The sequence below is a fragment of the Oreochromis aureus genome, linkage group 2 (assembly GCF_013358895.1).
Source record: "Oreochromis aureus strain Israel breed Guangdong linkage group 2, ZZ_aureus, whole genome shotgun sequence".
NCBI lineage: Eukaryota > Metazoa > Chordata > Actinopteri > Cichliformes > Cichlidae > Oreochromis > Oreochromis aureus.
Window position 1 is genome coordinate 24,045,370 of NC_052943.1, and position 26,578 is coordinate 24,071,947.

Sequence of the window (26,578 nt, forward strand, 5' to 3'; positions counted from 1 at the left end):
AGGGCTTTTATTGTTTTTGTTTTTTGTTCTTTTTTTTAACATTCAGCAGCAGTTTAAAGAGGCAGTTTACAACTGTCGTACTCATAATCCAAAATGGTCTGGGTACCTAGAGGTCAGTGATTAATTACTTTGGACTTATGTGGTAGGAAGTGTAAACTATTTCTAAGTGCAGATGTTTAATACATTTAATTTTTCAGATATACTTTTTTAACACTTATTAAATGTCTGTAGTTTTAAAGTAAGATATAATGTGATACAGTATATGTCAAAAGTTAAATGAGTTAGGAAAGTTAGTCACATAACTGCATTTTTAGGTAATCAAGAAAGTTTTTTAAATCGATCTATTTTAAATCTTTATACAAGATATCAGTTTATCCTAAAATGTAAGTATAATCACTAAATTTGCAAATACATAGTTTTACTTCTGTTTGAAGCTATTTTCATTTCAGTCTGTGATGTGTCCCTGCTTTCCTTTTCAACTCTAAGGTCAGCCACTGGATAAACTGCTGTTGGAATTAAACTAAATTAAAAAACTTAAATAAATAAACAGAGTTGTCACTGTCCATTAAACACCACAGATTATTTCCAAACATTGCTGTAGTCAAATCCACTCTTATCTAGCCCAGACAAGCCCATTATCAGACCACACAGATCCCTTAAACGCGTTTACACATAAAACCATGTATCAGCACTTTTGTGACAATTGTGTCAGTCACTGAAAAAAAGTCTTTTTTTCTTAAAAATCACAAGTTTTTCATTCACTATATAAAGTTTAAGACTTGGAAGACCAATTTGGAGCATAGACACAGACCAAGAGTTTGGTTTGATTTGAGTAAAGTAAATTAAAACCAAATTTTAAAATGAAATAAATAAATAAATAATTTCATTACTATGCAGAAGAAGACACATCAAGAAATCCAGTATTGCAGCTTCAGCAACCAATAAGTCTAAATATAAGAATATTTACAATCCAGTAAATACTTTATTTTAGTTATTCCCTGAGTACACACTAACCTTGGCAGGTCTGACTTCATGCACCGTGCCCCTTGAAAAGTGGATTGAAGTGCAAACTATCCACAAACCAAAGTCTGCATGAGGATCTAAAAGCTTGTTTCTGTCAGTTGTTTATGCTCTTATGCTTTTATAAAATTGGAGAAAAAGATTATAAAGTTAGGGGGAAAAGGTATTTTTTTAAAAGTCAGGGGTCAAGCCAAATATGAAAAAAAACCTGTAGTTCAACATGCATATTATTGTACAGTGTCAGAAATGAAAGAATACCAGAAATTTATAATCCAGGACAACAGTGTGGAGTTTTTTTTTTCCATATTCAGAAGTTGTGTATGTTGTACATATTTTTCATTTATTCCCATCACACATGTATTATGGGTATTTCATTCTAAAATGAAACTTTTTCTAAACTGGAATACTGTAATCCCCTTTGGTTGGGTTGGTTGCACATTATGCATTATCCACGTGTTTAGTAAAGACAGCAGAGAAGCAGCTCTGCATTCAGGGGTTTTTCTTATTGTTTTTTGTGCAATTGAGCTTCTATTTATTCTTTTTTTAACTGAGTGTGTTGGCACGTGACCAGTAGAGGTGGGTGGGTGGGAACTGGAAGGGAAGGTTGTGGTGGTGGTAGTGGTGGGGTGAAGGGGTGGGGGTGCAGTATGGCCGCTAGCCTCTTTCTTGTTGATCCTCAGGAGACCATCTGTGCTGGGGGCATTGATTAGAGTGTGTCTGGTGGGATTACATCTTTGCTGTTGCCATGCCAACTAATCAGCTGATTTTTTTTCCCCCCCCTCGCTCTGTCTGTCTCTCCATTTCTCTCTCTCTCTCCTCTCTTTGCCTGGTTGTCACAGCAACAAAATACGGGAGAAGCGCAAGGGCCCCGGCAAGCGCTGAATTCAGCTAAAGGGGCGAAAAAATGTTTTTTTTCCCCCGCTCTCTCTCTCTCGCTCTCTCTCTGTCTCCTCCTAATTGGCAACTCTCTCTGACCTGAAGTTCTTTTGTCTCTGGCGTAAACACACCCCTCTCCAGATTACATTTATTTTCACATTTTAGAAATAGCTGGATGGTTGAGAGGCCCAAGGACAGATGCTGTGAATGAGGGAAGCGAGCAGAGTAAATATTGGGAGCATAATAGCTCGCAACATACTACAAAGTCCTTGAACGAATTCCAAAAATGAGACAAAACACTTCCAGCATTTTATTTTTTATTTTTTATTTTTTTAAAATCAAAATCATTCCTGGCCAATAAACATCGATTCCTGTTTTTCATTCGTGTCCAAATCGGCTGGTTGTTGCCTGCCAGCCTGTTTAAGATTATTGAAAGAGATATCAGGCTGAGGAAAAATATAAAGTAACACTAACTATGTGATCTTTTTCCAGGTTTGTACAGAGGGTCGCTTGATACTGGAGTTTGCCTTTGATGATCTGATGAGGATCAAGACGTGGCACTTTACCATCCGGCAGTACCGAGAACTCATCCCCCGCAGTATCCTGGCCATGCACGTGAGTTTGACATCATTAACACGCGACAAAACCCCCCACATGTGCCCGTTTTAGGTGTCACTTTTTGAATACTAACGAGGGTCCCTGCACTCTGCTGAGACACTTTTTAGAAGCTGTTCATGAGCATATGAAATTTAAACGCCAACAAAGCAGTTTGGAAGGATTTTTGCAAACCAATTTATTTGCAGACATCAAAGGCCACCAAGGATAAAAAAGGGCCCTTGTCTGAAAAAGGAGAGAGAGAGAGAGAGAGAGAGAGGGGAAAAAAAACAAGGTCGAATGAATAATCTGCTTAATTCCACTAAGTGTAACACACATTTAGTAACTGGAGCTGTGGAGTATAGCTGGAGCGAGCAGAAGGTCTTCTGTTGCCAAATGAATTTGAACTGAAATTGTACTAAGCAGCGTAAAAACAAGAGATTTCACAAATAAACAAAGCCAAATGATGTACACCCGAATACTAGCTTCAATGCTATACAATGAGGCTTTTATATGTTTTAAGGGCCCAAGATTTGTAAAGCTCTCTTAAGCACCTCCCAGACATGCTCATCTTTACATGAATGGGATTCTACATGTCTATCTCCATATGAAAACCCGCCTGGTCAATTTCAGGTCAGAGTTATAATAGAAATCTTACAAAGTAACATTAACGAAAACGCTCCACATGTTTAATTTGAACACAGCAGGGCAAGGTTAAACATTCAAAGAGGAATTAAAGGTCAGTGTCATAATGTGTTCCATCTTTTATGCCATCTTATGCTTATAACATTAGATAAGTCTGTGTTTTTTCCTGCATTTTGAAAGCAGGGAAAAAAGGTGAAGAAAATGCATTTCAGACTGACAACTGTGTATTAGAGCCACAAAAGGAAAAAAAAAATTGGGCAAAAAGCGGAAAAAAGTCATAGAAAAAAAATCTGAATATATATATATATATATATATATGTGTGTGTGTGTGTGTGTGTGTGTATAATTTCTCTGTGCTTTTCTTTTCATATTTTTTTCTCTTTCTTATGAGTTTCTAGAGCTAGGAATTTCTTTCCACATTAACCATAAACAGATACAAAATTTCCCTTTTCCCTCATAAATTTCCCTTTGCTTTCATGTAAACTTGCAAGTGTTTTCTAGAAAGTTTATGACTTTAATCTTAAAAAGAGGGTTGGTAAAACCTTACAGAGTCCCTTGATTTTTTCTTACTTTCGCTAAGGAAAAAAAAAGCCATTTTCATTCTGGACTTAACAACAGACAGCATAGTTTTCCACCTAATTGATGAGAGAATTGTGAGCCGAGCATCCATTGCACCCACTGTGGTCATTAATGACATCTTCAGTGGCAAAACAAGTTTTAAAATCTAGCTGTGAGGGAACAGAGTGCACTGTTTTCCCTTCAGATCATTAAAGTTTTCAATCCCCGCTGTCTTAACATCAGTGATGCCGCCTCCACACACATATGAAATACTAAATATCACACACGCATGTTGCTCTTTCTGTTAATGTCATGTCTGAAAAAAGGTTGTAAGGAGCAATGTCTTAATGACAAAAGCCACCATTAATGGATGAAGCCAGGGGTGTTTAAAGGTTTCGTGTTTCATCTTAAAGAAAATTATAATTAAAGCAAAAGTTATAGTGGGTATTTGTGGATTTTCCTTTTCATCAGTGATATTTACATTTGTGATACACTGGCCATCTCCCATTTGTTTGATAAGTAAAATGGGATTCATTGCTTTAACATTCTCTTTTTACACATTGGAGCTAAAGGTGTACGTAAGAGGCAAACTCTTCTTTTTTTTTGGCGAAATCTTCATATGAATTTCACTCACCAATAAATTGGCCCCTCTGGGTATTCACTTTAATTCCTGGAGAGTGGGATATTGTGGGGTATTGTGGGTTCTGGCCAGATCTTTGGTGATTTGTGTGTGAGTGTGAGTTCGCTCTTTTGATCACTGCCTGGACTAATGAAAGCAGATACAGGCACATGGGAGTCAGAATCGGAAAGCTGAAACTGTAGATTCTAGTACAGATGTAGTGTAAAGGACCATGTTTTGAAGTGAGCTGAACTACTGCTGCTTTTTTCTCTCATTTCTCATGAGGAAGAATTTGGAAAAGAAATAAAGTTTGTTCTTAGCGTAATTTTTAGAAGTTGGCCGGCAATTAATATTAACCATTCCCCACCGACTGATCAAATCAAATATCAAAAATGTTTTTAAGTAGAAATAAGATCAAATTCAGCAACATCGAAAATGAAGGAAAAGGTGTGTTTCTGATGCAAACAAGGACAAAGAAGTGCATTAAAGATTTTTAAAACCTGAATTAATAGTTTGCTAGAATTTAGCAGGATAAAGGTGGGTACACCAGTAATCAGTGGGACCCAGGTGTGTCTCAGTTTTCGTGCGTGCAGTTCAGAAAGATGATAATAATGAAGCCAACAAAATTCACCTCAATTCTTCTGCAAAATCTTTAAAGCTGTATTTTAAAGTTCCTGCAAAGTCCACTCAATGCAGAAGCTATCAGAAGCAAACCTGTCTCTTTTTTCTGCTTCTTCTTGCCTAAATTTTACTTGTACTTTTATTCCTGTGTTTGTTTTAATGATGGCTTTTAGGAGTGCCATTACAGAGGGCACTCATTTAGTTGAGTGACAGGTGTATCAGCTTATTATTCAGGTCTTGTTCCGCCATCGTGACTGCCAGCAGTGAAACTAAATCTTCAGAAACTGGTTGATGAAGTTGTTTGTTTCTAGTTTAGATTGAAATGTATGTTTTAAAAAGCACCGTCGTATCCTGATCATTTAGTTTTCAATATGTTCCACCACCACTGTTGAAATACTCGGGACAGACACATATTCATACAGAGTTAGGAGTAATTGTACCCATCATACCAAGCGGACCCTATAAACAGTGCAGTGCTATTAGTAATCAAAACATCATTTTGTTGCTATGCCTAGTCAAGGACAGATTTATGTATGGCCGCTGTGTTTAAAACTACATCTGGAAACTTTTGAGTTCTATTATAATAATTTGCATCAACTTTTTTGAATTGATCTTTAATTGTAATACATTAATCTACAGTAGCTTGCAATTTTATCAGTGAAATCAGCAAATATTTGTCTAATAAATGTTTTTTTGCTGAAGAAATAATGGACAATAAAAAATTGAAATGTTCTTTTAAAATAAAGGCAACTCATAACTAATTACAATCAATGAATAAATGGACTTGGACCACTGGTGGAAAGTAAATGTCCATGTTGTGGGAGTATGAAAAATATACAATGACGCAAATATTGTGGGGACAACTCATAAATGCACAGTAACTCCCAGTAAATGGCTATTGCAGAATCTATAGTGCATAAGGAGACATATACCATATGCACTGTGTGTTTTGATACAGTGCATTGTTTGAGTAAAATTAATAGAGACAGCCCTAATATCTTCTGCAACTGGAGAGAGCAGGGGTGGTAGAAAAAGTATTTGGATCTTAAGTAAGAATCCACAATTACACTGTGACATTACAAGCAGGGGTGTTTCTGGGAGGTTTTTTGTACATTTGAAATTTTTGCTAGAAATAAAAACCAAACAAAAACACCTGGAAACTAGTTGAAAAGAATGAACTAATTAAATATATTCTTGGTTACAAAAGTAAAGAATTGTAATTTTAGTAAAAGTAAATATCCTTTGTTGACGGTTTGCGAAGCAATGGAGTTAGAACATGTCAAGCAGTGGACTAACCCACTGTGATGTGCATGGGGGGAGTCCATCCTGCAGGTAACTAATAAGCTTTCACTGCATGTAATATTATTTAAGATTAAATAGTGGGACACTGTCACCCCAGGTCCCCCCTTTAGTCCATCCCTGGTTTCAAAAGGGAAAAAACCGTTTGCACACCATTTGGCTCCTATTTAATCATTTTAATTCTTAAAGCATTCCTACAAAGGCAACGTCTCAATCAGTCGGATTTTCTTCAGGCACACATACCTGTCTTAAATTGGAACCAAATACTGTGAAGAGTTTCCCGTCTTTCAATACATATTATGATTTTCTTGTTCTTCTTTTTCCTTTTTCTTTAAACAAATTTAGGGTGTTACCTAAAAGATTTTGCTTCAGTGTGCACACACTTTGTCTTTTTTACTGTTTGTTATTTATTGTTGTGTTATTTAGAGAATATAAAAGTCTATTTGCAATGGCCTTTCCTAGATACGCCTTTAAAACCTGATACATATGCACGATAGGAAGAACACAAACAGTTCATTAAAAGACAAAATAACACAAATTGTAGTACAGTGAAGCATCATAATAATTGTGGAAGTTGCATCAAAGATAGATTTAAGCACAGCACACATGGCCTGGTTGTGTGATATTTTATGAGGTCATCATTTGTCTTAATCTACAAGGAGTATTTTAGCATTTTAAGTGCTTCAGTAGATTAGGTTTCCCCACTGCTGAGCAGCATCCTGTGTCCTCTCACTTTAAGTTTGCTGCACATACCCACTGACATTGTCTTCATTGTTTAAACTTTTATATTTGGACCACTGCCACGCATCTTAAATTCTGAGTATGTGGCTCCGAATTTGTACTCTGTTGTTTGTGTGGCCTCTTGAACTGAGTGCCTCTGTCATCCCTGCACCATATGTGCCAGTATTTAGCTACTACACAAATTGTTGAAACATCTCTGCACCAGAGCTGCCAAGACAAACTCGTATACAGTACACTCAGCCTAATTCTGCTTGATGAGTAAAGTAATTCAGATGGCGATCCGCTGGCTGCCAATAATGCACACTAGTTCAGTCCCCCTGTCACTCATGTTGGTCTGCTGATGGTACAAAAGGACTCCCTCGCTTCCCTCTTGACTTTCTCCACACAGAGATGTGACTGGAGATAGAATTATGCATTTTTCATGAGGCACCGAATGCAACTATGCTCACTGCTTCTGCTCAGGCTGGGCTATATTTTGCTCTGTCGATACCTTCAGCTTTTTATGATTTGAATGTTCATTCGTGGAGGGGCAAACAAGCTTAGCGAATAATCATGTGTTTTTAGACATATAATTGCTATTTGGCTTTTTGTTTTTAACTTTCTTCTCATTTAAGATGTTTTCTTCCCTCCTACTCATACTGTAACATTATAGCTGTTTTTCAGTTTTTCTAATGATTTGTATGGGGTCAGTCCTTAATCTTTTGTGCATGTATTGACATCTTGATCACTCTGTACATATACGCAGTTCATAAAAGTATAAAGCGCAATTATGGATTGCATCTGCAGATTTTGGCTATAGCTTTCAGACAGTTCTCATTATTTTTTAAACGTTCTCTCCAGGCCGGGCCGTTATACATACGTCGAGGAACATCATCAAACTCACTCAAGATAAAATAAAATGGAACAGTGTCGAAATTTTAATGAAATGACAAAGTAATACTGATTAATTAGCTCACAAATTGACAAGAGTGTGAAATGAAATCCAAAAAAAGCTGCTATTCAGGTTCAGGGCACAACTGTAGTAATAGTGTTAAGTAGGTGCATTTATGACTGGAGGGTGTCGATTGTGCATAACCAGTGAATGCCAATTAGCCTAATTGGTTGTAGATAATTAGTTTTGTGGATTACAAACATAAAAATTAAGTGTTTGTGTGTGTGTGCGTGTGTATAGATATATAGTAAAACTATACTTTATATAACTCGCTTTTACTTTTCATTTCTCTGCTGCTAACTTTAGGCACAAGACCCTCAGGTGCTGGAACAACTGTCCAAAAACATCACTCGCATGGGCTTGACCAACTTCACCCTCAACTACCTCAGGGTAAGTACTGTGTGTGTGTGTGTGTGTGCGTGTGTGCGTGTCTGACAATGTCTATGACTGTCATTCTGCTTTTTGTTTTTCTTCTCATCTTGTTACACTTGATGCACACTGAGGAGCAATTCTTGTCCATATTTAAACACAGTAATTCATGTTTCTCATCATTTCTATGCCTAGACTGAATAAACTTATATATTCATGTTTTGTCATCGTTAATGTGATCTTTTGGCACTATTACATTATACGGGCTACGATTAATCTTTTTCATTGGCAGATATATTGACTGTTTGAATATATAAGTTTGACTTGAAAATCATTTCTAGACATTGTTTTCACTCCTCAGTTATACTGTTAGTGCAAATGTACCTATTTTCTCTTTTTTTACTAGCTGCTACTGTTATTTATGTGCTGAACACAGTGAAACTTAAGTGTATAATTTCAAAAGTGCATGGCATCAAAACAAAAAGAAGTACTTATTTATTCTTTACTGTCTGCATATACGTGTTTTTGTACCTGACCGCAGCAATATAATTTACGGAAATAGGAAGTATAAGCCGACTGAATACATTAGTGATTATTTCACAGCGCTCTGTTTGTGTTTTTCGACGCCACAGTTGACTGACAGCTACGATTTCCAAATGGGAGAACAAGAGCGAGCGGGAGAGAGACGGGGAGAGGGAAGAATTAATTGGATACAGAAAATTAGCATAACGTTAATGAACGCTCCCTGTTGAGACTCATAATTGTGAAATGGCGCGCGAATCAGGGAACGGCACCTCCGCTGCTTATTATAACTGAGTGAAGAAAGACACACAGAGGGGGTGAGAGGGAGCAGGGTGACTGTTTTTGTTTTTCTATAACAATGATCGTCTATACAGAAAGTAGCTGCTATGTGGCTGAAAAAGAAAAAAAATCAAGTATCTGTAATTAGTTGCTAAAGGTTTAGTTTCTGGTCTTTCTCTGTTTTGTTGATTCAGTCGGTCAGTGCTTGGCAAATGAAACAACGATTGTGTCTTGCTTTCTGTTTGCTGACACCATGCATTTCATGGAAGAGGTTAAGCTGTTTGTGTCTAAACAGTCCCAGCTTGACTCGAACTGTGTCAGCTCTCTGAACCTCAGATATATTCCAGAATACAATGTGGTTTTATTTCAAATGGAACAGAAAATATGAAACACAACAAATGATTTAGCGTTGTTTTGAGGTTTAATTGAATTTCAATAATAATGAAAACAAGCCGCAGACTATTTTGTATGTTTAATAGTAATGTTTGCGAGAAATTTCCAGTTTAAAGGGGCGTCAGGAAGGCTGAAGACTCATTTATCCTGTAGCGGTGAATCTGTCTATTTTTTCTATAGGTGCATAGATTTATGATCCCATTTCAGTTGATAAATGTGATTTTAGATTGCTCTTATTAGACAGTTTCATTTCTTATTTTTCACAAGAACAACTGCCAACTGATTTCCTTTCTTTCCAACACCCAATTAACCGTCTTACGATCCCTTTAGATTCATTGTCTGACCTCTTGTAGCAGTCCTGATATTCAGGTTGGGAATCACTGCTGTGTAGTCACTATTTTTCACTTTGCAAATGATATTTTCCCCTTACTGTTATCTGAAGGTGTCAAGGTAAAATACACCCTTTCCTCACATTAAACTAGCAATAATGTGTGTCTGGAAAAGACCTTTCCCAGTGTTTATCAGTCCCTCCAAAAGAGACTGACAGTTTCCTGGCTTAGGGGTTACAACCGGCCTTTCTCTTACTCACAGAGGCACACACACACACACTTTCTTTTTTTTTTTCATTTGGAGTATTTAAGCCTTTCCATGTATTGGAGCTGCCGGCTTCCTACTATTCAGCCTGAAAATAGCCCTTGTTTTCAGGCTGAGAGCCAGGGCTTGTTGGCTGAGCTGGGGAGGGATATTACTGTGTCAGAAGGGAACTATCAGAGGAGAACATGGGATTAGTCTGCTACAGGGATGTTCACTTTACCTCGAGCGGCATGGCATCAAAACACTGCCGTCCTAACAGAGGGAAAAGCAACAGACGTGGTTATGTTTATGTAGGATAATTTGGCGTTAGCAGCTGAGTCTATGGTTGTTAGAATGACTAAGTTTAAAGCCCCTGTCTGGTCAGTGGTTTGAATATCCATCAAGTAAAACATGATTCCTGGTATTGCTGTCGACTTGAATAAAAGCCTCCAAAGCTATTGCAATCAAAGGAGCAGTCCGTGATAAAAATCTCCTTCAAACTTTAAACTTTTCTTAGTTTTTCTTTTTTTATCTCTATGTTGCTGTACAGTACAGCTGAAGATGGGATGAGCATGTTGATTAGAATTGACATCAGAATAGCACGAATGGTGTGATGCTGAAGGTCACATGAGATCATTTGAGCATGCAGTGAATGATTAACAGTCTCCTTTCTCTCAGTAATGACTGTTAGAGTGCCCTTGAGCAACCTACTAGGCCACGCCTACTTTCACTGCAGCAGTTTTCACCTTGTATCAGAATCTTATTGGGATACAGTAGAAACAACTATTCCTTTTCCGGTTGGCAGCACTATAGTTATGAAGCTGCAGTGGCCCAAATGACTGACACCAGACTGAAGACATTATTTGTTGTATGATTCTAGCATGTGGTGAAATTTGTTACTTCAGTCTTCCTAAATGCATCTTGGAACAAAAGCTAGCAGCAGTTGTTTCAGTAAATGTCCAGTGGCAGCATATGATTGTGTTATATAGATAAAACCATCTAGTTTTAGCTATGAACACTGATAGGAATTAGAACCTGTAGAAGCAATTTTATGGTATATAACTCCAGCAGTAGAGTCCTCCTAGAGGCTAGAGTTTTCGCCACCTTATAGCCATCTTGGTAACACCTCTAAGCAGTTATGTGGGCAATTACTTTAAAGTTGCTATCTAAATAAATTGGGAGATGGGCACTTCATCGGTCTTCAGGACATAAAAACACTTGTAGAATCAACAGTAAAATTTGATTTAAAAATGCTTTAAAGTTTGGTAACTTTCCACAAAATAATTTTTAAAAGCTTGAATCCATGCAAGTTATGGTTTTATGTTTGAGTTTTAACTTTAGCTGTATAGTTTCATTAAAGGAGTTCAGAGTGCCAACTGATCATTGTGATTGAAAAAATGTCAGTTCATACTACAGTGAACCAAGAAAATGGATACATTTTATTTACATCTTTGTTAAAGTAAGAAGTGGATACACTGGCTACCTGCGTGGTAGCTGGTGTGAGTTCATTCTCTACTGCATCAGTTATAGCTGAGCAATTAATTGGCTCTAATATATAATTTGGATGTTTGATTGTGATGTTGAAAACTAAACGAGATAAAAAAGACATAAAACATTTTCCTATGATGCTCTCATTTTACTTAGTTTTTTTAAAATCAAGCATACACTGTTCCTTTTCACTGGTGCACTTTCAACCCTCCCTTAAAGTCCAAGCTTAAGCCAACATGAGCTTTTGATCAACAAGAAATATCTTGAAAAAGTTCATTTGGGGTCTCTCACTTAGTCCACTTTTGGTTGGTTGTTACTTCAGCTCTACTTGTGACTACTGCGCTGACAGCTCTGTACATCCTGTCTCTTTGGCAAGGACTTCATTATGCTCAGAACTGAATTCCCTGCATTTTTAAAACACATGTCTGAAAATATGAATGTGTATAAGTCAAACCATACGTGGAAGTAAGGCATGAAACACATTGATATCAAAGCATATGAGTAAATATTATGTTACTTGTTTATTAAGTATTCTGCTTTTGTCTAGCCGCGGTCTGTCTCCATGGTGAAGGCTGCAGGCCAGCTTACAAGACAGGTTTTAAGCTCAAAAACACCCCCTTGTCTGCTCCTAAATCCCAGTGAAACCCTTGTGTACCCCACCACATCCACCTCTTTTTTTTTTCATTTATCTCTTACATTTAAAGTTGTTTATGAAAGTACCATGTAAAAACACCCATTTTTCAATGTCCAGTAAACACACGTTTGTCGAGAATAATATGAGCGATCAAGATTATAATATTAACCAAAATATGATCTTTTTTCCCTTCTTTCATGATCTGTCTCCATCTCATCCTATCCCTAGCATCCTTGTCGGTCACACCACCCTCTGCTTTTCACTATATCTACCAGCCTTCTCTCTTTTCTGCATGGCATCTGTCTTCAACATCCTTTTCCAAATATAGCCACTATCTCTCCTCTACACATGTCCACTCCACCTCAGCCTCACCTCTCTAGCTTTGTCTCCAAATTGGTCTACCCAATTACCAAAGCACTGTAATTGTGATTGGGTTTTTTTTTCTGTGTTCCACCAACAACACAACTGGCATAGAAAACAGATTTTTTTTTTTTTCATTTATAAAACTTTTATTGCCATGTCGCTCACTTTCAATGTATTTTCTATTTCCTGCTTACTCTGTTTTTTGTTAACCATGTTCATCATTGTTCTCTAACTTTAACCAAAAAGTTATTGTAGTTATTGTAGTCAAACTTTGTGATGCCCTAACTCAAACAAAACCTTTTTTCCCTAGGAGTGACAGAAATGCTTTTAATTGATCAGTTTTCAAAAGCAAATTGTGACACTGCGTTGATGCAGGCGTTGATCGGAAAATGTTTATGTGAACGTGTTAAAGATGGCAAATAGGTATTTTGTTTTTGAATCAGCCTCAAGTTGTTCTGCGGGGTAGATTTTTCAGACCAGAATGTAATATAAGGTCAGAATCTAATTGTAGCCTGTGTCAGGAGAACATCTATTTCACTTTGTAAGACAATTTCAAGTTCTTATAAGCAGTGCACTCTGTAACATGTGGCTGCAAATTGCAACACCACCAGAGGGAATCTATTCCACACAGCACCTGCATGTGCAACCTCCAGAGTCAGCTAGTGCTGAGAAGTAAAGAACAAAAATATTCCATGTAGAAATTAACCAGCTTTAACATTTTGACTAGTTTGTTAGATTAACTGGTAATTTTAATTTGGCCGTCAGTGTGAACGTGAGCTTGAATGGCTCTCTATCTCTCTTTGTTAGCCCTGTGATTGACTGGTGACCTTACCAGGGTTTACCTGCCTTTCAGCCTCCCTGTGACCCCAAGTTTGATAAGCAGTTTAAAAAAATAGATGGATGGATGTTGCAGAACGTTTAATGCTCAATTTTTCCTAGACAGACAAAAGTGAGTCAGAAAAACAGAACTGTTTTATTCAGTTAGAGGATATGAACCAGGCTAGCTGCCTGGAGTTTGATCCTAGTATTTTCCTGTGATTGGTTTAATGCAGGCAGGCCTGCGACTGGCCAATGGCTGTCCTCCAGCTACACCAACAAGCATCTGGATGGTTACTGCTGCTGAACAAGTTGGGCTGACCAACTTGTAATGCTATCCAGATGTTATCTGGATAAGCTTATCCTGATGTATTTAAAATGACAAGATGACCCCTGGTTCCTCCTACAGCATATCACCAGAGATTTACAGTTTTCCCCTAGATGAATACTGTACTTAAAGTCTCCTTAAGAGCAGAATATTGTTGGAGGACAGTGTGGGAACGATGAGGCCAGTCTGTGAGTTGGCTGTGTCTAAAGCAGAAACACTCAGACAAACACATGTCCAAGTTTGTGTGCATGAATTTGAATTTTCTATGAATTGTAAACAGCTCAACAAAGGCTGCTTATATTAAAAAGCGTTACCCTGCACATCATTCTGTTTCTCTGTGAAACACTTTCTAATAGTAACCTGTTTTCTAAAGGTACTATATTAATAGTGTCCATAAAACCTAGATTTACTGCCTAATGAATAGCTCACAATCTGTATGTGCATGATTAATTAGACAACAAACTCATCATTTTTATGGTTTTTTTTTTTTTTACCTTAATAAGAGCAGCAGCGGCATTAAGATGACAGTGTCTGTCTCCTTTAACGAAGTGTGTGGCTTGTGCTATTGTGTTTGCAGTTGTGTGTCATCCTGGAGCCCATGCAGGAGCTCATGTCAAGGCACAAGACCTACAACCTCAGCCCCCGGGACTGTCTCAAGACATGCCTATTCCAAAAATGGCAGAGAATGGTAGCCCCACCAGGTAACTACCCATTACTTTATACACAGATTTAGAAGAATGTGTTTTCAGTTAAAGCTGTTTTACTTTGCAGTTCATGTAATAATAATTAATTGAAAGTGAACATTTGATGTCCCAAGTGGCATTAACTAGATTGGATAATGACAACATCTTCTTAAATGTTCAGATCCAGGCCCAAGATCTAATTGTTTCCTCTACTGAGCTTTTAAGATTCTTGCTATCCTTTTAACAGCTTTTAATTCCAGCCCGTCACTCTCTGTGTGGGAATATGAATATTTTCACTCAGAATGTGTTTTCATTGCATCATTTATGTTCCCAAATTTGCCATTATATGTCTTAATCCCTTAAATATGTTTTGCCTGTCAGGTATATGAAATTAATCAGAATTCAGGGTTGCCTCTTGAATCTCAGCCTTGCCAATCTTAACGAGCCTCTTAGCTTTCTATGATTGATGTTTGCAGGGTGGTTTCTGAAAAGTACCAGGCTTAAATTGGCTGTGTGGTTCTTAAGCTGGAGAGAAGGAGTAAGCCGAGGTTTTTTTTTTTTCTTTTTTGGACACATCGGAGTGGCTGCAAATTACAGCAATGCTTAGCGAGGCGTGGCGAGATGTCTTTAAAAACCAACACCAGTCAAAAAGCCTTTGACTCAGACCTGTGTAACTTTAATTAAGAGTGCTGGGTGTAATCAAACTAGTAGATCCAGCTCCCTGGCCAGCGGCTCCCCAGCGTCAACGACGTTCTTCAAAGAAAAGAAAAAAGAAAACAGAGAGGGAAAAAAAAACAGGGCATTTTATGAATATAAAGTCTTAGGGAAAAAAAACAGACTCCTGTATTGATAGTTAATTGTGCTCATGGTATAAAAATACAGCTTAATATGAAATCCCCCGTGGCTGCTAAAGATTCATCATATAATGAATAGATTTATTTATGTATGTTTATTGTGTTATTTGGTTTGGTAGCATTTATGTGGGAGCGCTGGCTCTGAACCGCCGTGTAAAAATTGAGTCTGATTCTTCCTTGAGGTCAGGGCTCCTCTCAGTCCGTTTCACCATCTGTCTTTATTTTGACATCACAGTTGCCTGATCTTTGCAGTTTAGCTGGAATTGGGGTTTTCCTTATTGGTTGCGTGTTATTCTCCTTTTCCTGCAATTCTTCTCCAGCTTGGAAACTGGTTGGGATTTAGCCAGGAAGGAAGCCACAGGCGCATTTATGCTCTGATAAGTCCTTTTGGTGGAAATGGGAGCGATTTTAGTGCGTCACTGGTTCAGCATCGGAGGAAACCAGTCGGATAACAGAAATGATTGTCTCTGACAATGGGCCCGCTTTTCTTTTCTTTTTTTTGCACACACGTCTGTCAAAGTCAGGAATCAAAAGAGAAGACAGACTGATAAAAATTCCTCTTGTTTTGCCTCTGATTTATAGTTTCAGTTTTGTTTGTATCATGAGTCGCTGGTTGTTATAACTGAATATGAAAGCATCTCCCTTGGTGTGATTAGTAAGAACCTCAAAAAATGTATTTCATTTTCAGACATCTGTTTGAAGATCATAGCAGTGTTTTCTTCTCTCTCTTGAGATTAAAAGGAATAATGTTTTCTAACAAATGTTGGCAGGATTTGCAAAATCTTGTATTCATAAATTATGCACTACATAAATTATTTTGTTAATACTAGAAACACTAAGATCTCTATTTAACCTGTGCCAGTGCTTTATATCTTTTTTAATAATAACGGTTTAATAATTTAATTGCACTTTCAGGACTCATGTATGGCTCATTAGTAGAATAATATATTTCATTTAATTTGCACAGTGGTGTTCAATAGCATCTGTGTAGCATTGAATGTTCAGTTATTTCTCTCCCTTTTCTGTGTCGTCGTCTCTGGTCTGGTCTTCTTTTGTCTTAAATTGTTTAAGAAATTATCCAACTTTCTGAGTAAAATAAAACTGATTTTGGCTCCGGTTTCAGCTGGACACCCACAGAACTTCAAAACGGAAATATTTCCCACAAATCACAAAAAAGGTATCTTCTCTCTTACATTGTCAATTGTCTGCAGCCTTATAAGAAAGCAGCACCCTGGTGCTCACCGGGATGCACTGAAATACATTTTTGTGTGCAAGTTTTTCATGGATGCTCAACTGCATGTCAATAAAATAGTCCTCATACCTGTACTGAATAATAAAAAAAAAAGATACAGGTTAGATGATGCATGTTAAACCATTCTAAAACAGAGTGATTAAAACTATACACACTCATGCTCAGCAATTCAGATGAATGTGCAAGAATGCATACATAAAAGCATATTTAGTGAGACAAACACAGATGGGCTTTCTGCCTCACTAGAGCAGTTTTAATCTGGTTCGTGCTATTGAGGAACACCACAGTCGGTGCTGTGCCGAAATCATTAACAAATTTACATTACGATGAGCATCAGGGTCCATTGTTGAGCATTTATGCAAATAAACAAGGGGTTCTTTCTTACTAGTGCATGTCTTGGGAGATGTTAACACTCGTGTGGTTTCACCTCGGAAGAAAACAAAGCATGGGTTCTGTAGAATTTGAGTGTGTTCTTTCTGCATGCGCGCATGTACTCAGGCCTTTTGAACATTTCTGTCCATGTTTTTCTGCATCTGCATGCAACTTTGACAGTCAAAGCGTCTACTGTTTGACCCCACACACATATATACATGCACACTGCGTACTGCGCACACCCCTACACCTTGTCTCCGTCTGTATGCATTATGTTCTTGGCATGGCCTCTGTTTCTCTTTGCTGGTCGCGCCAAAGCTGAGCCTGCCCGACAGACAACCACGAAGAGGAGGAAACGGAAGAACTCAGCCAGCAGCGCCAATAGCAGTGTGGGCACCACTGCAAGCAAGAAACGCAGCCCCGCCACCAACTTCAGCCTCTCCAGTCAGGTACCTGTAAGCATCAGCTCCACTTTCCCTCCTCTTTTTTTTTGTTTTTTTTTTTTGCTAAGTCTCCACATGCAAGTTTAGAGGGTTACAAACAGGAAATTCCGAATGCTAGTGCAGCTATTTGGCTTAGATTATTTGCGCAAATGAGGGTAACAAAGGAACTAAAGTCTCGGTTCTGAGACAAAGAAACCCTGTGGGACGTGAATGAAAACATGTGGCCCCAAAAGATAAAGAGAAAATTCATAAAATACAGTACAAGAGCAGGTTTATGAAAAACAAGTAAAAAAGGTGAATGAAACTCTTCTGCTGCTTCTTTTTTTTTGCCGTGGGTTGTATCATGTTTTGTAGCTGCATACTTAATTTTCCTCGAGTATTCAGTATCTCAGAGTAAACTTTATTCATGTCAGAATACGCATGTTCGAAAAGACCCAGCTGACCCCGTTGCTCAACCAAGTGGCTGCAGCCTGGAGGTTTAAAAAAGAAAAAAAAAAAGGTTTGAATATCAGGACCAAATGGGAAAATGTGGGTGGGGTAAGTGACACTTTGCCCTCTCTCAGCCACCACGCTTGAAATGCCCTTGAGCAAGAACCTGAACTCACAACTGTCCAGAGGACTGGTGGCTAGCTGCACTTGTTCTCACATAAATGTAACCAAGACATAAACAAACACAGACCAAGAAAAAACTTGAGGATGCTGATTGCTCTCCTTTGAATGAGGTTTCTTGTTTAAATCCCTGAAGTCCAGCAGATGTGGGATTACTCAAGCTGATGCCAACATCCATATACTATAGAACTATACTGTAGGTGCAATAAGAACAATGTTATTTTTTTAATACATACACTTGACTTACTAACTTTTTCACCTTTTTGTTAAACAATAAACTTTAAGCACCAGTAAATGGAAAATAACAGAAATATTGATAAGCCATTGCAAATTAAATTAATACAATTAAAACAAGAAGCATCTAAAATGAAAAGAAACAATGTAACCGATAACAAACATGCTGCATATTCAAATATGTGTTATTAACACATTACATTACTTATACATTTAATCTATCCACATAATTAATAGTTTTTACACTGTAAGTATAAAACTTATGTCCAAAACCTAAAAAGAAAACAGCATTCAGATCAACTTTGAACACCTTTACTCTATGTGAAACTAATTACAATTGTGTATGAATGCCTGATTTAGCTACAGGTTTCCATAAAAGGCCACTTGACACAGTTAGAGGTTAAATAGCCTCTTAAACAGCTGAGTATCACACCACATGCTTGGCACTCCCCTCGAGGATTCGATGCCATTGTGAGAGTCTGCAGAGGCTGTACTGTCATTCCATACACTGCTCATTATGCACACACTGTATTATATTTACACTACAGCATCCAATTTACTGTTCTGTAGCCACACTACACTGTTTTTCAACACACATTTCAGTGCCGTTGAGAGTGCGCCAATTCCAAACATAAAAGGAATTTATTGACATTAAAGTGTCACCGGTTAGCATTAATGTGTGGCTGTCTTGTACGTAGGACTAATACTGCTTAATGGGAAATTTGAGGGTTCTAATGCCTTTCTATACAGCGTGTGCGGAACAACAACCAGATCTCCCAGAAAAGATGTTTATATACTGCTGCTTGCTTCCAAAGAAACCATAAAAATCTTTATTATGCTTCTTAGGGATGTTTTTTTGCAGTGTTGGAAACTCATGCATGTAAGCACTACACACAAAGTGGTGTATAAAGTGCAGGACACTGGAGAGTGTCTGTGGTTAAGTTTAAGCAACAAAAACACTTCAGAAATAAAATCGTTTCAGTGTAATTTTAATAAAGTAAACATGCAGTAAACGTGGTGTTTCTTTTGGCTTTTTCAATATTTGACAAAGATCGTAATCTTTTTCCGACTTTTACCGAGACCTTTAAGTCGGCAAACTATAACCACAAAAAAGTTCAAGGGTTCTTTCAAACTACAAGTAGAGACATGTATTATTCCTCGGTTGCATATTGTAAAGGAAAAAAAGCAAATGAAAGGTCCTCAATAAACATGCTTTGCATAATGGCAAATTCACTAATTAAAAACTATTTGAAGTAAATGCAAGTCATTTCTAGGATACAGGGTTGAATAAAGGGACATTATAGAACTTGTAGAAACTTTACATCCCATTAGGTTGAATGATTTCAATGCCGGATCGACTGGCTGCCTCTCAGTTTATGCAGGGGTTGTTGTTTTTTTTTTTAATGCTGCTTTTCTTATTTTTCTTGTTATTCTAATTTTACTCTTGTATAAGGAACAAACTCTGGGTCACCTCTACACACACTCACACTGTATTGACCCACTATATTCTGTCCTGTGGTTAGCCGTCTTTTTAGTTTTGTTGCCCTCGCTCTCCTCTTTTACCTCCTTCCCTCCATCTCGCACATACTTAATGTACAACTCACACACATATACACAAAGCACGCGCAAATTGTTTTCTCTCTAGAAGGCAGCGTGGCTCTGTGCCAGCTCTCATTATTACCGATATCTGTATACACCCTCCACCCCCCCAACCCCATCCTCCCTCTCATGCACACTCTCTACTCCATCACTACTGCCCCCACCACCTCCTTCCCACCCACACGTACACACATAAACACACACAGACGCACACACACATACACCATCCGTACCACTCATGTCGTGCATTCACACGCCTCTTAAAGACTGGCAGCGTGGCTGGTAACATGCTGGTTACATATGTTGCGCGCCTGCTGTCTTTGTCTGAGAAGTTGTTCGTTTGTGGCTGAACACAAGCCTACGTGAGCCCAATAACAATAAGGAGTGGACCCTCACAAGGGGAAGGGGGGGTTACCAGCGGCTGGAGAAGAGGAGGTGTGGGGGAAGGAAGGTGGCGGCGTGTTGGTGTGGTGTGTTCATGGAATGAGCAACACTGACCTCTAGTGGTTTAAATTAAGTTTTGCGCACATGTTCCTTCTTTGCCCAGCAGGCCTCTCAAACAGCAATCCCCAGTTAGTTCTCATTGTAAGATTGTCACATAGGGAGCATATTGTAGAAGAAATATTGTAAAGCCTTAATGTGAAGTCTGTCCAATGTATATAAACAACAGAGCTGGAACTGAAGAGAATTTGAGCATAACATTCAAGGTTCTGCAATGAGAAAGGAATTTGAAGTGCCACAGACGTGAGACATAACAGAAGTAACTCTGATGAGTGTTTTATACATATCTTTACTGATAATTTGGAAGTTGGGCATGTTGTTTAATAAGTTCCACTTTTTGTACACATGAAAAAATCAACAGTGATGTGAGCCATTCAAAAGTATCTATGAATCCAAAGCTTGGGCCGACCCTATTTAATTATAATAAATACTTCTTATATTCATGCACTGACCCAATGTGTATTTATCCAACACAGAAAATAATAATAATAAACCAAAAACTTAAGGGTTTGTTTTTACATAAAAATATATTTGTGACTTATTTATGTCATGCATGTTTTTAATAATAATAAATGATCTTAAGTCTTGAGAGGGAACTAAAGGCTTTGGTCTTTTTCCCCCTTTTTTATGTAGCATTAGGTAAAATAAATATAGTCATGAATCGCACGTTATATTTAAATAGAGAAGGAATAGGGATGGGGTAACATTATTGTCTTACTTCATGCTGTGTTCTTATCCTTGTTGCTTTAAGAGACACTTGTGTCTTCTTATCCTGTTGTTGGCATCACTATCCCATCTAAATCACACTTGTTGTTTCGGAGGCCTGTGGAGCAAATATGTTCTCTACGCTCCACACAGCTAATCTCTGTAAAAATATGGTAATGACACTGCTCAGTGAATGAAGGGAGCAGGGAGGCGTTCATCCCTGAGTCGGCCTATTCAAAGCCTCACCGCTTAGCTACTGCGAAAGCTAACTCTTAACGAGATGAGTAGACAAGTAGACACTATTAATTAGCTCACAATTAGTGCTCCCCAGTCTCAGACTAGCCACCAGCTGTTATCATCGGAGGGATTTTTTTCTTTTTTTTGAGGGGGGGGGTGCCCAAAATTGGCCAGAGGTAGGTTGACAGGCCTCCTCACAGGAACAGATGGTGAATGCAAGGCTTGTTGGCAATCAGCACGTTTTTAGCTAATGACTTAATTAGCTATGCAAATTGACAAATCAGTGTGGATATTGTCATTTAGTTGAAAAGCTCACCTAAATTAATTAGCCTGATTAAGGCATAGTGGGGTGTAGAAGTGGTCGCTGGGGGGGTTTTGGGGATGGCTTGGATAAATAAACTGCCTCTCCTCATTGGTGCTTCCCATCAAAGATTGCGTGTGTTTTACGTGGGTAGTTGTAGGGTGTGCTAAGTTGTCTAGTTTTATTTGTATGTTTACATCAATGAGTGCTGAGTGTGATCGTGTGTTTGCTCTCTGCTCTGTGTGATTCGGGTCTATAGCCAGAGGCTTGTGTGTGTTGTGTACTTCACATACAGGACTAATCTGCATCCGACTGACTGTGTTTATGTTCAGGTGTGCGATTGTACAGTAAGCTTATCTAGGTTTGTGTGCCAGTGTACTGTTTGTCCTTTGTATGTGTGCTGCAGAGGAGATGGCTGAGGAGAGCGAGATCTCTTAAGCAGGGCAACGTTGACACACATGACCAGTGAAGCATGTGCTCCATTTAACTGTACAGCTTTTTCCCAGGTTACGATGGGTGTTGTTGGGGCTCGCCAGTCAGGGGATGCTTAGGCAGCCAAAGCGAGACACAAAGACTTAGAAAGATGCACAAATAAATAAACCTGTGATTGATTCAGAACCTACTGATCAGTATTCACAGTGATTCACAGATTCCACTCCAGTGATTGTGTTTAGTCAAAGTGAGGAGGAACTTAGTAACATGACAAAACGCAAGCTCACACATGGGGCATCCCTCTCCATCAGGACTCCTTCACATCACAACAGTCACCGATATCAGTGGATAATAGATAAATCTTTCTCCTTTAATTTCTTGACCCCCCGTGAGAGGGCCATCTCTGTGAAATATGTCTTACATGATGAGTATTGATTGGGATGGGTACAGATGCTTAGGCACTGGAGGAATCTGCTATCTGGATGGGAATGTTTCCTTTGCATTGGGTGCTTAGAGAAACTGGATCACTGGATATGCCAGCGTCTGTCCCAAAAAAAAACACAGAAGAACACACATGTACTGTCTTTAGATCGGAAGAAAGGGATGATAATTGAAGCAGAAAAACACATACTCTACCTCTGCCATCATAGAGCAACCAGGCATACCGTCTTCAAACAAAAACAATGATAAAGTCTTGTCTAGAGTACAACTAAATGTTTATTTTTATGACCTCTTGCTTTTTTTTTAACCCTCTGTTTTAAAATGTCATTGATTAAATTCTAATTATGGGAAACAGACAACATACATAATCATTTATTTGAAGTAATGAAAATGTTATTATAAGGTCTTTTCGGGTGGATCTGCGTTCATTTGATATTCAGATGGTGCTTTGGTCTGAGAATTAGATGAAACAGATATGCATTAATTTCTTCTCTGGTGATTTCTCACTCACTTTAGCATATTAATTCTGAATCACCCCAAGGCTAAATACAGCCGGTCCTGCACAAAACCAAAAACATTCCACGGCTCCCTGTGTAAAAGTTAATTATATTTGTATGCCAGACTTCAAAACTAGTTAGTGACTGCTTTAAAGAATGTAAATGAGTGAAATTAACAAATGGATGAGTTAGTTAATAAAAAGGAAAAAAGAAGAAGAACAAAAAGAGGACAAAAATTACAAACCGCAATAATAAAAAAATAAAACCGTTGACGAAAGGATGATGCAGTGAATTTTGTGGCTTTTTGCAATAATATTTGCATGTACTGTAAGTGTATTTAGGGGTTGCTTTATATTTGTACGCATGCATCTCTTATCTCTGTGATAAACCTGTTTAAACTCCAATTGGATAAGCTACAGATTTTACAGTGGTCTAGCCAAAATGCACCCCTGCTTATATAAAGCAGTGAACCCATTGTGTGGTAATGTGAATATTCAGGGCGTGAAAGGAAGCACAGAATTAAAAAGTGACTGATAAAGTGACCCAGCTGTGTGGATAGTTTAAATATGTTGTTACCTTTGGAAAAGCCAGGGGAAAAAAAAGATCAATTATGTGTTTTATCATATACCTTCCTCTCTTCTTCTCTCTCTTTCTTAAGGACGTGATGGTGGTGGGCGAGCCGACCCTGATGGGCGGCGAGTTTGGGGACGAGGATGAGCGTTTGATCACCCGTCTGGAGAACACACAGTACGATGCCACCAACGGCCTGGATGACGAAGACGACTTTAATAGCTCCCCAGCTCTGGGCAACAACGCCCCTTGGAGCAGCAAAGCCCCCGCCGCCCAGGATAGCAAGCCCGAGAGCACGGCGCCACAACCCTCGCAGTAAAACAAAAGAAGAGGGAAAAAAAGCCCAACAGATCCTTGACTTCATGTGGACTGGACTTTTTAACCTCCCCCCTTCCCCTGAGGGCAGTACTTCTATGCCTCATAACATTGTACTGAATCAGAACCCCCCCGTCTGCAAACTCACCACCGGCATGTCCAGCCAAAATACTGTATGTCCGTCCCGGATATTTTTTTCTTTTCTGAATCACTGTAACATCTAGGAGAACACTGAGAACTGGCAGCATTGCACAGCAATATCCACAGACAAGAAATGCATACAGGTTGTATGCAACTATAATGTAAAAATAACAAGGCGTGGGATTTCTTCTTTTTCTTTTTTTTCTTTTTTTCCAAGAATGCAGTGGAAAATTGTGGATCAAATTCTCCTCTTTGGACCCTCAGCTACAAACCTCTCATCTAGTGGAATACCACAGATGTGATTGGTTGACCTCCAGGTCACAAGTCATCCTGCTGATGGTAGACAGTGGGGAGAAAAGAAGAAGAGTAAAAACAACGAACAAAATGTCTTCAAAAAAATAAGCAAGCTCAAGAAGGCAAAGTGTTTTTTAACGGCCACCAGAGCCATTGGAAGCATCTAACCACATTGGAGACAAATGAAATATTGTTTGAGGCAATTGCATTTTTATTGGAAATTCAGTCGGCTGTTGGTTTGTTTCTGCTGTTGCTGTTTATTTCCATTTCCAATTAAGGGGAAATAAAAGTTCTCTACCGCTATGGACTCTTTTGAAACAAGGGAAACTCGTGTCCTACGATTGTTTTTCCACATTACCGCGGTCGTCACAGATTGTGATTTCATGCAAACCAGTTTGATTGTGTTTGTAGTCTATTGGTATTTCGCTTCTCTCAGAATCCTTTTGCAATCACATTGTAATTTTGCAGATCAGTATGTGAACTTTGCCGACACGCGTTGATGCGTTATTGTTGATTTCTTTTCTTTTTTTCTTCCTGGAAAATTGGACTTCTTTCCCTTTAACGACCTACTCCCAAACTGATACTAAAGCCTTTTCCTGCATGATTTTATAGGAATTTTATTTTTTTGTTTGATCTATGTGCTTTATAAAACTCATCCGTTGGATTTTCCTTTTGGGTTCATCAGTTTGGGAACACTGTTACAAGGTTTGTAGCTCTGTAAATAGAGGTGGAATCTATTTTGTCCACTGTAAATCAGCCACTGAAAGCAGTTTGGACATGGCAGCTGTTTTGTTTTGTACAGGAGGTTCAGATTTCTGTTGGGTGGTTTGGATGGATGCCTGTTTGCCTCTGTCAGAACCAAACTCTTAATGTCCTCTCTAGCTAGTGGAGAACCAAAGCCACAATGTTAATAACAGCCACACAGTCACATGATCATATTCGTTGTGTACTCTGTGACATATTGTAGGAAACCCTCCCCCCGAAAAATGGCAACCTTAACATTTTAAAGACAAGATCAAATCCCATCCACCCGACAGAAACACTTTGAGATCCCTGTGTTTGTGTTCACACTTGTTCTTTAATCATTAATTGAATTGATACTACAGTATATCCCTGATCTCTTTTGTTGGATTTTTGTTTGAAAATGGGCAAGAAGACAATGATGGATGTCTTTATACAATTGGATCTTATGGGTATTTATTTGTGCATTTGTAAGGAAGCTAACACGTTTCTAAATATGTTTGCGCCTAGTATTATTAGACACCATTTGTACATTATATAGCAGAGGTGTTCAGTGTCATATCTGATGTCTGGTATGTATGCTTTACCATTATGTGTGCCAATAAACCGTGCTTACAAAGTAGTTGAATTTGGTTTGATTATGCTTGATGTGTGCATGGAGCCGGACTTTTCCAGTCTGATTTTTTTAGGGGTCGAATTCTTACTTTATCAGTCTAAATTATTAAAAAGATGTATTTATATGTTATTGGAGGAACTCAGCAGATCAAGCTGATAAATTATCATTGCAGGTTCTTTTTCTTTTTTTTTTTGAAGGGCTTTTCACAAAAAATTTTTTTGGGGGACAAAAACAGCAAGATGAGGGTAGAGTTAAATTCTCAGCTACACATTTAAATGAAAGGAAATCATATTTTGGCGGCATAATCATTATTTTATGCTCTGTTTTTGTTATTATTGTTCATTACTACCCAAAGCAAGGCACACTTCTTCATATTCCCTGTATCTATAATAGGATATAATAGCAGAAAATAACTGTCATCTACCAAAAACACCTTCTTCATGGATTTTCTGATGACCTTTAATGAGCATACTGGGAGATGTCTGCTGCAGAAGTTCAGAATTCAGTACAGCATACTTTTAAATATTAAGGTTGAACCATGATCATAGATGTCAAATCATTAGAGGGGTCAACTTAAATGCATATGTCTCATACATTCATACATACCCTTGTTAATATTAAGACCCTTAACTACATGTTCATACACTACTTCCTCTTAAAATGCATTCTGGGAAATGTAAGTACATGAATAATAACTAAGGACGAGGTATCTCTAGGTATATAGTATAGAGTTGTTCTTTAATTATAACTGCCGTTAAGGTAAATTGAGTGCACAAAGACCACAAGGACATGGACATTCTTTACTTGCTCGATCAGCAGCTAAATGTCAGGTATATGTTCAAGAAGTGCATGAACGTAGGCGTTATGTATAGCAGCATTTTAAACACTGGAGATTTAGTCTATTTATTCTGGGATATCCTTTTAGGTTTGATTAAAATATCAAAATGTAGATGACCGCACCTGAGTAACGTCAACAAAATATACCTGAATATACTCAGAACGACCTCAAACCTGAACTATAACCTGTCGATATACGTACGAAACTTGTATATATAAATCAGCGGGAAGACGC

General features: G+C 38.2%; 1 protein-coding gene across 4 annotated transcripts in view; it reads left to right on the top strand.

The window, feature by feature from the left end:
- Positions 1–25,512, top strand: part of ldb2a (LIM domain binding 2a) — a 99,577-nt gene extending 74,065 nt beyond the window's left edge. Inside the window, exons 4-9 of one of the 4 annotated variants that reach the window (XM_039621139.1) lie at positions 2,389–2,511; positions 8,211–8,294; positions 14,247–14,370; positions 16,330–16,383; positions 17,137–17,285; positions 23,488–25,512. In XM_039621139.1, the coding sequence (XP_039477073.1) occupies positions 2,389–2,511; positions 8,211–8,294; positions 14,247–14,370; positions 16,330–16,383; positions 17,137–17,285; positions 23,488–23,718 (765 nt within the window). In that variant the 3' untranslated portion in view covers positions 23,719–25,512. The remainder of the gene's footprint in view (positions 1–2,388; positions 2,512–8,210; positions 8,295–14,246; positions 14,371–16,329; positions 16,384–17,136; positions 17,286–23,487) is intronic. The other 3 variants (XM_039621145.1, XM_031759030.2, XM_031759037.2) reach the window with 3 other exon arrangements.
- The last annotated feature ends 1,066 nt before the right edge of the window (positions 25,513–26,578 follow it).